This window comes from Cololabis saira, chromosome 8 (assembly GCF_033807715.1).
Source record: "Cololabis saira isolate AMF1-May2022 chromosome 8, fColSai1.1, whole genome shotgun sequence".
Classification (NCBI taxonomy): Eukaryota; Metazoa; Chordata; class Actinopteri; order Beloniformes; family Belonidae; genus Cololabis; species Cololabis saira.
Window position 1 is genome coordinate 25,729,719 of NC_084594.1, and position 13,944 is coordinate 25,743,662.

The 13,944-nt window shown below is 39.3% G+C and overlaps 1 protein-coding gene across 2 annotated transcripts in view; it reads right to left on the bottom strand.

Annotated features, from left to right (window-relative positions):
- Window positions 1–9,112: 9,112 nt before the first annotated feature.
- The window catches only part of slc6a11b (solute carrier family 6 member 11b), a 29,381-nt gene continuing 24,549 nt past the window's right edge, over window positions 9,113–13,944 (bottom strand). For both annotated transcript variants that reach the window (XM_061727414.1, XM_061727413.1), the window contains exons 11-15: window positions 13,409–13,546; window positions 12,127–12,229; window positions 11,501–11,601; window positions 10,433–10,603; window positions 9,113–9,841 (exon numbers count right to left, since the gene is read on the bottom strand). In XM_061727414.1, coding sequence (XP_061583398.1) covers window positions 9,698–9,841; window positions 10,433–10,603; window positions 11,501–11,601; window positions 12,127–12,229; window positions 13,409–13,546 — 657 coding nt within the window. In that variant the 3' untranslated portion in view covers window positions 9,113–9,697. The remainder of the gene's footprint in view (window positions 9,842–10,432; window positions 10,604–11,500; window positions 11,602–12,126; window positions 12,230–13,408; window positions 13,547–13,944) is intronic.

A 13,944-nucleotide genomic window follows, 5' to 3' on the forward strand; every position in this document is an offset into this window, starting at 1 on the left:
CCCTTATTGGAATTTAAGATAAGTGTGATGCACTTAAAAGTGAAAGAAATTCAATTTATTTTATTTTTATATCTTCTAATTCTCCTGCATGTCTCCATCACTCCCTTGCATGTGATAATTATTTATCACATGATGATTATTTATCACATGCAAGTTTTCTGCCTCTGGGTGCTTACCCACAGAGCCAGATACAATTTACATGCAATTGTGCAATGGCGAGCACAAAGTCACATACGATTATGGTACACTGAAGAGGCAGTAAAATTGAATTATTTCACTTCGACTCATGTAAATGCTGTTGGACGACAAATAAACAATAGGTGATAACTCTGTTACAAAATTCCTGAAATTTTTTTTCAGAAGGGACTCACGCAAAAAATCAGTAGAGCAAAGAAATGTAGTAGAAAGGGGGTAAATAATAAGGGAGGATTTGATGTGGTTTAACATTCACTGTGTCATCTATGCCTTTATAGGACTGTGATTCCCCCCCCCCCCTTCTCTGTCCCTATCAAAAGATCAAGATAAAAATCTAGGTTGATATGATCTTTAGGCGAGACTGACTCCCAGGCTACAATTCGCTGTGTTTCTATCTTGGCTTTGTCCCGAAGCGCTGCTCCACAACACTGTGCGTGAGTCAACTAATCTGCCTGCTCGTAGAGATGATAAAAAACAAAAATGCTGTGTCTCCTTACTATTGCTTAGAGAATCTTATGTCTGATGTGTTGTGTTGCTGCGTGTGTTTTCAGTCCCTATAACCTCAGCAGTTTTATACTGTTGTCACTAAGGTATCATTGTTATGGGATCATGGTTTGCTTTTTCCTTTGTGTGCTCTGTTTTGCCCTCAGCCGTTGTAGCAAATGATTATTTCTCTTCATGTTATTGTCACAGGCTGACTGACTAGTTATTTTTCAGCTTCCTCTGTTTGTCTCATTGTACGACCGCACTTCCAAAAAATGTAGAGACGCTGTCTGAAAAGGAAACAAAAGAAGAGTCCAACGATTTACAAATCTCATCAATTCATATTTCTTAAATTCGATGGCAACAGTGTATCTAAAAAAAAAAAAAGTTAGATTGTGGGCAACAAAAGGCTTAAAAGAAAAAAATGGAGAAGGAATAAGTTGAACATAATTTGATGAATTGATAAGAGCATGTTAAGGAGGCAGATTATCCTACAAGTAAAGATTCAGAATCTGGAGGTATTTTGATGAAAATCAATATTGGAAGCTTGTAAACTTTGGGCTCTCAAGCAGCACTGCATTAAAAAACTTTGTTATAGAAATCAGTGCATGGGTTTAGAAAAGCATCCAGAAATGATCGTCTAAGAACCTAGTTTGCCAGGTCACCTTCAAATGCAGGTTGAAGCAGGTTAAAACACGCAAAAAAGAATCCATATGTGACCATGGAAACACTGCGGTCTTCTGTGAGTCAAAAGGTTATTTAAAAAAAGATTAAGACACAAAGGAAAACTCTCCTGAGCTCAAATCAAGCACCAGCCATCTAACCTCTGAACTGAGGCTCATGTGTATCTAAGGTCATCAATCTCATTGGCGAATACCCTGCATTTAACGCATGGATCTAGCGCGTTGCGTGCCCCTTTTTCATTGACCGACGCAGGTTAGCGTGTCGAGCTGCCCTGTGAATAACTGTCCTCCAAAGGTAGTCTTAACCACGGGTCAGGTCTAGTGTAAACAGAACTAACGCGGGGGGGCAGGTCGTGGGAGGGATTTGATGATTACGTAACCTGAGTACAACCCACCAGGGATTTTTTTTTTTTTAAGTATTATTTTTGTTTTATTAAACCAGGAAACAGCTGATGAGCGTAACAACAGCAGCAGGCTGTTCCAGGAAGGATCTACACTTGTAAGACGAGTAACTGAGGAGACGAGGAGATCCGTGACCTGCTTAGCCTTGGAGCCTTGGACGCCATAAACCGGCATATGTCCGGAACAACCGCGGATGGTCCATTGTTTGAAATAGGTGGCCACAAAAAATCCCCCAAAAATGCTCATCCCGATGTTCATCCATCCTCGTTTTTAAAACTAAACCTGTCTGACGGCGTATAAATCTTGCGGATGTATGGACAATATGTCATTCTACACGCTCGCTCACAGGTTACGTTATGTTTTCGCCTCCCAACTCGCCTTCTTTCCCCTCAACTCGCCTTCAGGCACGGGGTGACAAATAACCCGCTGCGCGTTTATATTATACAACACCGTATGACTCCCAAGTTTAGATGTATAGCTTTAGAGCAGATATAAACATATTTACAGCCTGGTTCAGTAAAGATTTTGATCTCAATCGTTTGATTTCACACACATTAATTTTTTGTCCCACGCCAGCAGAACTTGTACAAAGCCTTACATTTATTTCTAATGTGATTGATTAACAGTTGGTTCAGCCAATGGCTGGCCACTATCACTTTCTCATCTGTAATTGTAATGGTACTGCGCTTAGTAAAGCAACCAGCCATTTGTATTAACCCGGCGCTGACTAAACACAACAGTAATTTTTGATTTCACAGCTGAGTCAATATTTAAACGGTATATTCAGCGGTTAACATCTGACGGCACCTCTGCATATATTCAACGGGGTTTGGGTAAAGGAGCTGGCAGCCAACTTTGATTGACATACGGTGGGCCCATTCCTGTCGGCTTCCAGATCAACGTGGCTGTGTTCAAAAGCTCTCGTGTTTCATCCATTATATTTTACAGTCTACAGGTCAAATTAATCCAAGTGTGAAATAGTTTTTGGAACCCAGGGATGACGCTAGCGTGGCCAGGCATAACAGTTCACTTTGCAAAAGCTCTTTCATATACTGATTCTGACACTCTTTTCATTCACAGCCAGTTTCACCTGTATACAACATACTGAACCAATCACAACAGCGCAGGGGCAGGGACTTATAGGATATTCCAACAGCCTCTATTCAAGACAATCAAGATGGCGGGGGAAATGCTGATAACGTCTTGGGTCAACAAGTTTTTATTCCAAAATCAGCAACACTTATTAATGGGCAGTCCAGCGGATGTCAATTTTACTTTTATTGATACTAGTTTGGTTGCTATGTCACATGCTTCACATCTCTGATTGGTCATATGCTTTCCCAACGGATTCCAGAGGCAGTCTCCTCTGTGTCTGTTGGAAATCCAAGTACAACCAGACTAAGGGCCAATCCCAATTCTCCTTCACTCGCCCTTCTTTTCTCCACTCGCACTTCTTTTCTTCCCTAACCCCTAAAAAAGAAGGGGGAGATTTTAGGGCACTTGAAATCTAGGGCACTTGGCCCAGGTGCCTGTCCCAATTCTCCCCCTACCCCTCGTTTTCATCCCTAACCTGAACAGGAAGCAGAGAGCCAAAAGCTGTTTTAATTTCAGCTGTAACGCTGTAAATATGGCACTGTATTAAGTTTTAATATTTTTTCAGGCATAAAGGTAACCTTAAGATCCGCAACCTGGGCTCAGTTTATCCAAATAACTCCGATGTTTTCGGAGATGAGAAGAGCCGCCGCCCCCGGGGAACAGCCTCAGCTCACAGCCCGGGATCAGACGTATCCGCCGGGTGAAGCTGCTCCGTCGCCCCGGGAGAGAAACTCTCCCGGGACGCAGCTCTGTTGAGAATTATGCTGGCTGAAATAAATCATTTAGGAAGATGTTGGTTTAATAGATTAAATCTAACAGTTGTAGCTACGCCTGTTAAGAAATTTGCTCCGAAATTTAGAGATTTCTGTCTGCTGTTTGGGTCCGCGTTAAATCGACGCAGAGCCTACGCCGTAGGGTACGGCGTACGGCGCGCGTCACCGCGTATATCGACGTAGACCTTACGGCGTAGATTACGTAACCTACGCCGTACGCTCTGCGTTGGTGTAACGCGGAACCATAAATCCCTTTATTCTGGCGTGATCTTCCGCAACTTTATCTGAAAGTGTGTAAATTACCCAGATAACAGCTGGATTACTTTGTGGTTTCTGAAGACTATTATATCAGAAACGTCCAAAACAAATCTGACGAGTCACAGGATTATTTCTCTCTATTTCTCTGAGACGAGTCTGCCTGTTTGCCTTCGGTCGGCGAGTCAAAACGACGCAGAGCCTACGGCAAAAACATTCTGGGAAATTTTCATACCCCCTCGCTCGCCAAGTCAGCATCTGAAATCCCTCGATTTGAAGGGGCTATTCTCAGCCCCTAGCCCTCGTTATGCCCCCTCCCCCTAGGTGAAAAGAGGAATTGGGACACCACTACCTTCACGGGAACGCGCAAAAGTTAGGGTTAGTGAAGAAAACGAGGGCGAGGGGGAGTATTGGGACGCAGCCTAATGCTTTGTATGAAGTTGAAAAGAAAGGGAAATGCAGGCTTCTAATCAGCACGGAGATTAGAAGCCTGCATTTCTGATGGTATAAGTGTGCATTAATGCCTATGAAATGGGATTCTTGCACATCTGGAAAGGTATATACAGGTTTTAGAGCAACATAAGCTCTCATCCAGATAATGTCTTTTTCAAGGGAGGCTTTGTATTGCTAAACCATTTTATTTTTATTTAAATTATAAGCAATAACCAAACTTTACTGGTGTCAAAGTTTTATAAGATCATGAGTAGAATCAATGTAAATGCTGCTCATGTTGAAAAGTGCAATGCAGTCCAACAACGGTTCTTTCTAAGACTAAGGTAACTTTTTCATTTATCCACGAGTTGCAATATGTTGTACAGCCAACAAACAACACACAATAACAGGTTAAAACTACACATCAGAATGATCTGGCGAGGAATAATGATTTTTGTTAAATCTTTTTGTTCTGTATTTTGGTAAACTCTATCTGCCACTAGATGGGAGCAACATTTATTTCTAAAACTTGTCCTGTATACCTGGTTGTTTTTGTTTGCCATGCTTGACCCAAACTCCCAACTGCCGTCTTTGATTCATGTCTGGTCTTCCCCACACTGCAACAACTTCCGCAACCAGTTGTGGACAGCAGATGACTTCCAGTGAATTCTGAAAGTCACGGATGGTTTATTTACTGTTAAATTACCTTGATCAATTGTTTGATATCTTTTATGCAAGCTTTAATCATAATCCCGAATCTCTGTCACCAATGAAGGGTAATTAAGTGTAAAAAAAAAAGTGTTCTTATTCTTTTATTTCACATCCACCGATAAAGTCACAAAGATGAAGTTCAAGTTTTTTCATTCATTCATTCATTCATTTATTCTAATGTCAGTTATAAGGTGGATTTCCTCCATCTGCTTATCTTTCTGTCAGACTGTTTTGGCACTGTAGTTTTGAAGTAAACTTGATTATAAATCTATCATCTGTCTGATTTCCTAACCATCATAGGACGGACTGGACGAAGGCATTCACCAAAAAGAGTTTTCCTTTTTTTATGTGCAGTGTGTGCCTTTCAGCTGGTGGGAAAGTTTGGGATTTGATAAACCCTTATCTCCAAAGCAAAAGAAAGGCAAGCAAAGAGCCGTTTTACTGCACTTCATAGAGGCTGATTTTCAGTTTAAAGTGTAGCGAGAAGACTTTAAAAAGTCTTATTGCTTTTACTGGGAAGTTCAGATGTTTTCCAGCTCCTAAACTTTCCCAGATGTTTTCATGCAACAGCAAAGAGATATGACAACAAAAGATGACTTATTTTACATCCTGTGTTAGATCTAATGAAAATATCAGCTCTTTCCCAGATGTTTTCATGCAACAGCAAAGAGATATGACAACAAAAGATGACTTATTTTACATCCTGTGTTAGATCTAATGAAAATATCAGCTCTGAATCAAAGAAACTAAAGCTGCACACTCCTTATGCACGCACACAAAAAGGCTCGATCATTATATGATTGAAAGATACCACATTATCATTACTACGGTCGTATAAAATGCCCTTAAACACTCAGTTGTCATCTCTGTCCGTCTATGTGTCTGCAGGTATTTCAAACTCAGTGATACGAAGGAGTGCAGATTTGGATTTAAAGTAGTTCTGATGCTGGATGGTCTCATTTAGAGAATTGTCTTTGATTCTGTCAATCGAGGCTAAAGCAGGGAAACGATGATGGCATGAAATCGATCTTTACCTTCATACATGATGTCAGCAGTTGAGAAGACATTGCGCTTTACGCTTGGTGCCCACAACAAGAATCTCACCTCTGTTTATATTTTACAACAGTTGTTTTTGTGTCATTTTAATCGTCATTCATTAAGATCATGTAACAATTCACTGGCCACATTTCATCAACTGCAGTGGAGAAGTGACAAGAGAATCCAAAGAAAAGTTTGAGAGATGATATTAAATCACCTTTTTTTTCTTTAAATAAAGGTCAGCCTTTACTGATAATTATTATTTTATTGATTTTTATCTTATCTTAGTTATCTTTATTTTAGTTACCTTTGTATTTATATAGTATATATTTCCTCCTCATTTTTAAACTACCATCACAAAGAAGTATCTAAATGGAAGACCTCATCTTTTTAGCACTTTCAGCCTATGGACCACAACAGAAGTTGCATAACATGAACTGTAAACACAGCCTTTCTTTGGCCCATTGATAGCGTATTCATTAGACTTCACAGTTGTTAATGAACAAGGGATTTTATGTGCAACAATGGATTTTTTTTATTTGTACCAGAGGGGAGTTCCTTGTGATCGCTTGTTCCACTGTAGCCTACGCATAGCCTACGCAAATATCTGATGGTTTCCCCAGCCATCTTAATTTAATTTCACAATATACTTTCATTTTTATTGCCAGGTGATCTAAGGTTATCTAAGTTTGTGCAGTTCTCCCCGACTTGAAGGGGATTAGCTTAATACTTAAAAATGAAGACTGGATTCTGGTCAATGATCAGCCTCCATCTTTTTATTTAGAAAATATTTTATCAACTGATTTATTTAGTTAGGTAATTCAATGGAATGTGGTTTATTTTTGATATGGTTTATATACATTGGTATTTCACAGCTGCAGCACTATCCAAAACAGTTGGGATAGGAGTTACATGTGATGCCAATAAGGGTTTCAAATCATGAATTCATTGGAAAGCATTAAAAGGTTGTGTCTTTGAAGACCAAAGATGGACAGAAAGTCTTCAGTTTGTCCACAAATGTGGGAAAAACAAGAATATATATATGAAATGTTGATGACTTTACGCTCGGTGCCCACAAAAAAACATTTGGTTGTTGTTTTTAGAAAGACACTCTTCTTAGGATTGATGGATTTTGTTTTCCAAAAATAATTACAGGCTTTGCCGTTATGCTGAGTGCAAAGCTGCTCTAGAGGCGACAGATTATAATTAGATGGCTGAAAATGCGTATAATATGGCCATTTCAATTAATTTCTTTGCTTTTATAAGCATTAATGCAGAAATGTGAGAGTTTAAAACAACATATGGTGTTTTGAAGCCAACATATTTTCCAGGAATGTCCATGTATTTTTCAGCAACAAACTGCAAAAAAACATTTTCTACACATACAGTACCCTTATCTTCTATTTCTGAGGAAGATAAGGGTATGTAAGCAGCACTGGCCTGTCTGTGTTCAATTATTCAAATGAGATTGAGTTAAATAAAAGAGACCAAAGTCTGAACTCCACCTTTTTATAATATTTATTCTTAAAAATGAGTAAGCAGACAGTTTGTATGTCCCGTGAATACCAAAATGTGTGTAGAACAGTACAGAACAGTAAAGCACTTTCCATTATATTTCTATAACAAGATCTCTTGAGCATATCAAAAGTCAAAACAAATAACGTAATCTTTTTCATTACAGCATTTCTCTTTTAACATTTTTCATCTCAAGAAATAGGCCACAAATTTCTACAATGAGATGTAAAAGTAAACGTCAACGTGATCAGTGTTAAACAGCGAGCTATAATTTCTGATGCACACAGCAATTAACTTGCACAAACGTCGGCAATGTCGGCAACATCGACGTGATAAAGTCAAAATGCACCCAAACCAGAGGGACCAATTACATGGTTAAGAGGATGTCACAGCTGAAACAGGAGGAACTTCAGTCACTAAATACTTCCTCAATTTCTCTCATTTCCTTCACGATTGCACTGCACACTTCCTCCGCTCACTGATTCTGTGTTTCTTCACCTGCTTTGTTTGCCTCCTCCTGAAAAACTGCAGGAAATTTTTCCTTTCCCTCAGATGCTATCCTCTGATCGCATTTTCATCAGGAAAAGCAAGAATGAAAATAAGGCAAGTGAAAGATTTGGACAAGCCAAGTAAATGTGAAAAAGTCATTTGAGAGCTGAAGATAAAGTGGACTATTGTGAACAATGAGACCAGCTCATTGTATCCCAAAACCGTTATATTAACAGCAGGAACAAGGCTTTTTACCCCTGCAATGGCTCAGACTGCAAAATTAAAACTCCTCAATGTCAGAAAGAAATGCAAGTAAATACAAAGACTACAGGTGAAGGATAGATGTGGCATGAAATGCAAAGTATTATGAGACCAGTGTGGCTGTTCAAATAAACAATGCAATGGAAAAAAGCTGAAGAGATGGGAGACAGAGGCAGAGGTTGACATTTAAAGAGGGAAAAAGAAATGAGGGGAATGAATGAAAAGGAGACAGATCAGGTTTTAAAGGCTCATCTGAAGTGTCCATTTTCTCCTTCTGCAGAGCAGGAACTAAAACTGTAGGTTCAGAGGCGCCTCTCTGTCAGTCTGCGTTAGACTCAGCATAATTACTGTGAATGACACATATCCATGACTAAGGAGGGGTGTAGAAGAAAAAGAGGTGTGTTTTAGACTCAGCCAGCGAGTCAGGCGCATCTATTTGTAGCCATGTCAATGATCAGCAGCTCAGACTAAAATCTAAAGAAGATTTCTTTAACCGAGGTGGTTGATTTTGCAGCGTTTAAACCCTCAACCCCATTTTTTTATTCATAATTTTATCCATAAACCTCCAGGGCACTGAATGTTGCAACAAAAATATCGAAATGGTAAAAGACAGAGAACACGTGTACTAATCTAGTAACCAATAACCCAATAATACCCCTAATTCACATATAGTGAGCAGATTTATTTTTAATGCCGGCCTGGGAGAGATGTAAAAATGTTGGATAGCCCTCACAGTTGCAGCTGGTTCAGATAGCATCCCAGACTTTAAAGGTAAAACTCTTTCTTTTTTTTTTTTACTTGCAGGGGTGTTCAGTGTCCTCTTATAACCTCAGTATTAGGACAAATGGCAGTATCCTTTCTTAACACAGAGAAATATGTAGAATGGTCCCCAAGCTGCTACAATTTAGTCACATTGGGTACTTAATAGAGGCACAACACTTTGCCCATAAATGCACAGTGTAAGCCTCGTACAACACAACACGCTGGTATTGCTGGTAAGGCACAGTCACTAGTGTGACCATTACTGACAAGGTACCAGGACAAAACTGAACCACTTTAATGTATGTCAATAAACAAATCTTTAAATATTAATGGTTACAAAAGAGGGAAACAGCCGCTTTAGTCACAATGTTAATTGAGAACAGCAAATGTGTTATTTAGAGTTTGTGCAAAGCAGAAGCAGACTATATCATCATGTGATTTTCCATTTTTTTCTTTTTCTTTTTTAAAAAACAAAAATAGCACTCCAAGTCATTTTGTTTCATTCCCCGTTTTTTGAGTCGTGGCTGATATTGTGGTTGCTGTTTGCTTTGTCTGACTTTTTGTAAAGACAACAGGCAGCCGATCGGGTCAGTCGGCGGTTTGTTAGAAATGCGTCTCCTTCTCTGAAATGGTAGATATTTTGCCATCAACTTTAAGTTTTGCGTCATTGCTAGCGTAGGGACTGAGAGCAGAAAGCTTCCCTCTCATTTTCAAGTCTCGGCTGGGAGTCGTCAACTTCTTCATTCTCTGCAGAGGAAGAGGAAAGAGAATAGTTAGGAAAAGGGAGGGGCGGGGACACCTTAAGATTTTAAAGTCTGCTAAAAGCCTGAAGGCACTACTTTGTTTTTATCTCGCATCAGAAAACTGCAATTTGTTTACTATGACTTCCCTCTAGCAATCATGGGAAATCAATGAACGGCATCAGTCTCTGACAGCCAGATGCCAGAGAGACCACTAGTATTTCTGCAAGTGTATTTAATGTAAAGTAGGTAAATTATATATGCAATTGAAAAACAGCTAACAATGTTCTCCGTCCGACTAGGGCCTAACTATCATCATCTTCTAACACTTGGATCAGGTATTTTCTGGACCAGGATCTATATCAGAGTTCTTCCATTTTTGCCAAGGCCTCAAACGTCAATCTCACGCCCAGTATACTGGGCGAGTTTTCCACTACAACTGGGTGTGTTTGGTCTTTTGTAAGAAAAAGACAAGATTAAAAACTCTAATTATGGAAGAAGAAGACTCGTGAAGTTAGTGTTGCAGGCATTACCATTAATTCAACACAAATTCTGTGGCTAAAGACGCATTTGGAGTTAGGAGTGGGTCGTGTTTTACCTCAGAAAAGGTGCCTGGCGTCTTCCAGATCATCCATATCATCCCTAGTGGGATACACACCATCGAGGACATGGCCATGAACCAGCCGATACCATAGCCCCAGTCAGGGTAGGTGTACGCGTTGTTGTACTTCAAGGGTTTGTACTTAATTAAGAAGAAAAGGAAAATAGCCTGCGGATAAAAAAGAGAATATTCTATTTGTAGATGTCATTACCTTTGTGCAGCCTATAGACTATGCAAGGGGCTACAAACATGCAAGCGAAAAGAAAAACAAACAAAAAAGGCTGATAGTGAAGGAGTCTCCTTGAAAAATGTCTTGCTTTCCTCCTGATCTGCATCATTAGTGGCCTTACTGCAAAAATCAGTAGTTTGAAGTATTTATAAAAGGAACATGATGTTAATTTAACACTGTATTAAGTTAAAAGAGACCGTAAAGCAATATGTGTTTTAGAGAGGGGCCACGCTGTGATTGTCACTGTATAATGGAACAGTTTAATTTCCAACCAACATGTGACATAATTTTGGTCCTGTGCACTATTTGTATACACTCTAGTTACATGCAAATAATATGTGGCATGATGAACACAAAAGCCTCCAGCTCCAGCGTCAAGAAACGTTCCTGCTTAAGACAAGTGAACAAGTGAGATGGACGACTGCAGAATGTAGATAAAGTGACATCACAGCTGGGGCTGGCACCAGCAACCGTTGTGATGCCTCCTTAGATACTGGGTGTCTTTATTTCACAAATTCCACAATTCAGGTATGTGTGGCAGTCAGTATGTCAGCAGTACCCATAACGGCACCCATCAATCAAATGTTGCTTTTGTAAAATTACAATCAGTGTCCAGTCGGACAATACAACTTTATAAATCACTTCTATTAGCGTGTATAAGAAATTATCTTTGGATTGAGGTAAAAGCTTTTTTTTCCCCCTTTGTAAAATTAATTATTTTCTTTTCATGTAAAGTCCCCCTTCCAAGTAAACAAATGTAAACCTTCTGCACAGTTTTGTGTCTCATAACCTTCGTGTTTATATGAGCGATGATTCTAAAGCAGCACTGGACTCACAGCACAGATGCCTGGGGTCAGGATCATCCAGCACCATTTGATGAAGAAGACAGGTTTGTAGCCGATCATGTCCTCAATATTTAGGTAGAATCTGTCACTGCCTGAAAGAAAAAAAAAAAAAAAGATTGCAATCGAGAGTTTCTGCCTGTATCATCAAAATAATGACATGATTGATGTCTCTTGACAGTTTTTGGCTGCGTAAACAATGTTGCTGACTTGAAGTGAATAAAATATAAGCAAAAACTTTGTATGAACACAGCCAAAGGTTTTCAGTAATGCTTCCTGCCTCCTGGTCTATCTGACTGTATTTGTTGACAGACGTCTGCTTGTATTAGCCAGTGTTAATGCTCATGCACCAATATCCAAACCCATACTGATCATTTAAAAAAAGGATATGATACTTTCTTCTCTATTTGCAGTAGAAAACAATATTTTTTTCCACACCTCAATAATAATCATCAATATACTTTGATGAAAAATATGAAGTGAACGCTGTATGTGTTTTAAGCAGTTGTCCAGCAGAGGGCAGAGACGAAATATAATTTGGGCAGGGAGAGCATTTATGAGGCCATCTCTTCTCCAAGTGTATGTGTTATTTGCATTCGTGATTCCAGTTTTCGTCTTACCGTACACCCAGCCAATACAGATGGACTCAAATATAGCCACAAAAAGCAAGCACATCCCGCTCGCAGCGTACGCGTCAAACAGCTGGAAGACGTACATCCCTCCCTGATGAGACAAGACAGGTGTCAGCTCTCTGTCACAGTCAGCGTGTGAGCAGATAGGTTACAAATATGAAAGGATTAAGACTTCATTTGTTCTGGGGGTATGGTTTTTGATGGAGGTGAGATGAAAAAGCTGAGCATTTTTGTAGTGTACTTTGAAAAATCCATCTTCTCTCCCTCACGTTTCCCAGGTGTCACCTGTTCCACCTTTAAATTGTTCTTCTGTCAGTTTCAGCCGATTAAGTTGCACTGTATTTCATCATTCACCGTACTCACACACACGACAGGGATTTCTTCTCTCAGCATCACTTCAAAGGCTATTATGAATAAAATATAGTACAAATCTGATTGCAATGCAGATCTGCACTGTCAATAATATTATCACAAAAGTGTTGACTTACATCCTTTGACTTAAGTAAATACGTAACGGGGAAAACGGTGGGAGTAGAAGCTAAAGTCATGGCCCTGTAAATGTTACTAGCTGACCATGGTACAGTAGTAAATTCTTCTGCTGTGTTTCACGGCTCTTACAGAACTGGAATATGAACACAGTGGGAGTGCATTGACTGCTGCGTACATAAAGACCTGAAAGCTTTTAAATGTCTGAGAGAGCTCTACAATTATGGCCACATATGGATTTAAGGTGTCAAAAACACAGTGGGACTGTTTGCTGTTGCTCTTGACCACAGACCTTCAGAGCTGGAAACAGTGTTACATATGTGACACCTTAAATCTATTTTTGAATCATGACATGACATGACAGATATGAATGGCTCAACAGATCAAAATGTTTTTGATTTTGAACTAACTGGATCAATTGTAGTTGATTTACTTCTGATGTTGGGCTGCAAATATTTTCTGTAACAAAGACTGCTTGCTTTTATCTAAAGATTGATTATAATGGGGGGCACGGTGGCGCAGCTGGTACTGCAGCAGTCACTCCTATAAGAAGATGACGACTCAACGTCTGCATTGAAATAAATATACATGTAAGTCAATTTGTGCCGCAATAAAAAATAATATAATATAAATTAAGTTAATGGGCTTATGGGATTAAACATCAGTGAGCATAAAACATGTAGGTCTATTAAAAATATATTATATTCAAACAAGCCAGAAAAAAGCTTTTTATTTTGAAATAAACACAGCTTAATGACTGCTTTAAAGGATGAGTGACATTTACCTCCATGCACATGATAAGTCCTATGAAGAAGGAAACTATGGACATGCCGAGAATCAGCAGCTCTCTGCGGTAGCCTCGTCTGAAGGTCTCTGGGTACATGTCCACCACAGCTGTCACTAAACTCTCCACACACACAAACTGAGGAACAAACAAACACTTGTGTTTAAGAATGCACAATCTCTGTCTCTCTCCGTCATGTCAACACATATGTGGACATCACACATGTTCTCCATGCCATAATATTACATTTCTTAGCGGGGGCCTAAATCAACAACAAAAAAGAAATTGCACCAGCAGGCCACCAAGAAAAAAAAGAAAAAATCTTGTGGTATTATAAAAGTCCCCTTTAAGTAAAATATGACATGCTTTGTTGAATGGTTTTTATGCCCCCAGCCACACTGTTATTTCAACAGGTTTTGGAAAATCAACACAATAAAAGGAAATTAAAAATCAAATACAGCCAAGGCACCAAATAAGCCACGCCGTTATTCAAGCCCCACTTTTCTTTTTTTGTTTGTTTAATTAACATTCAATGT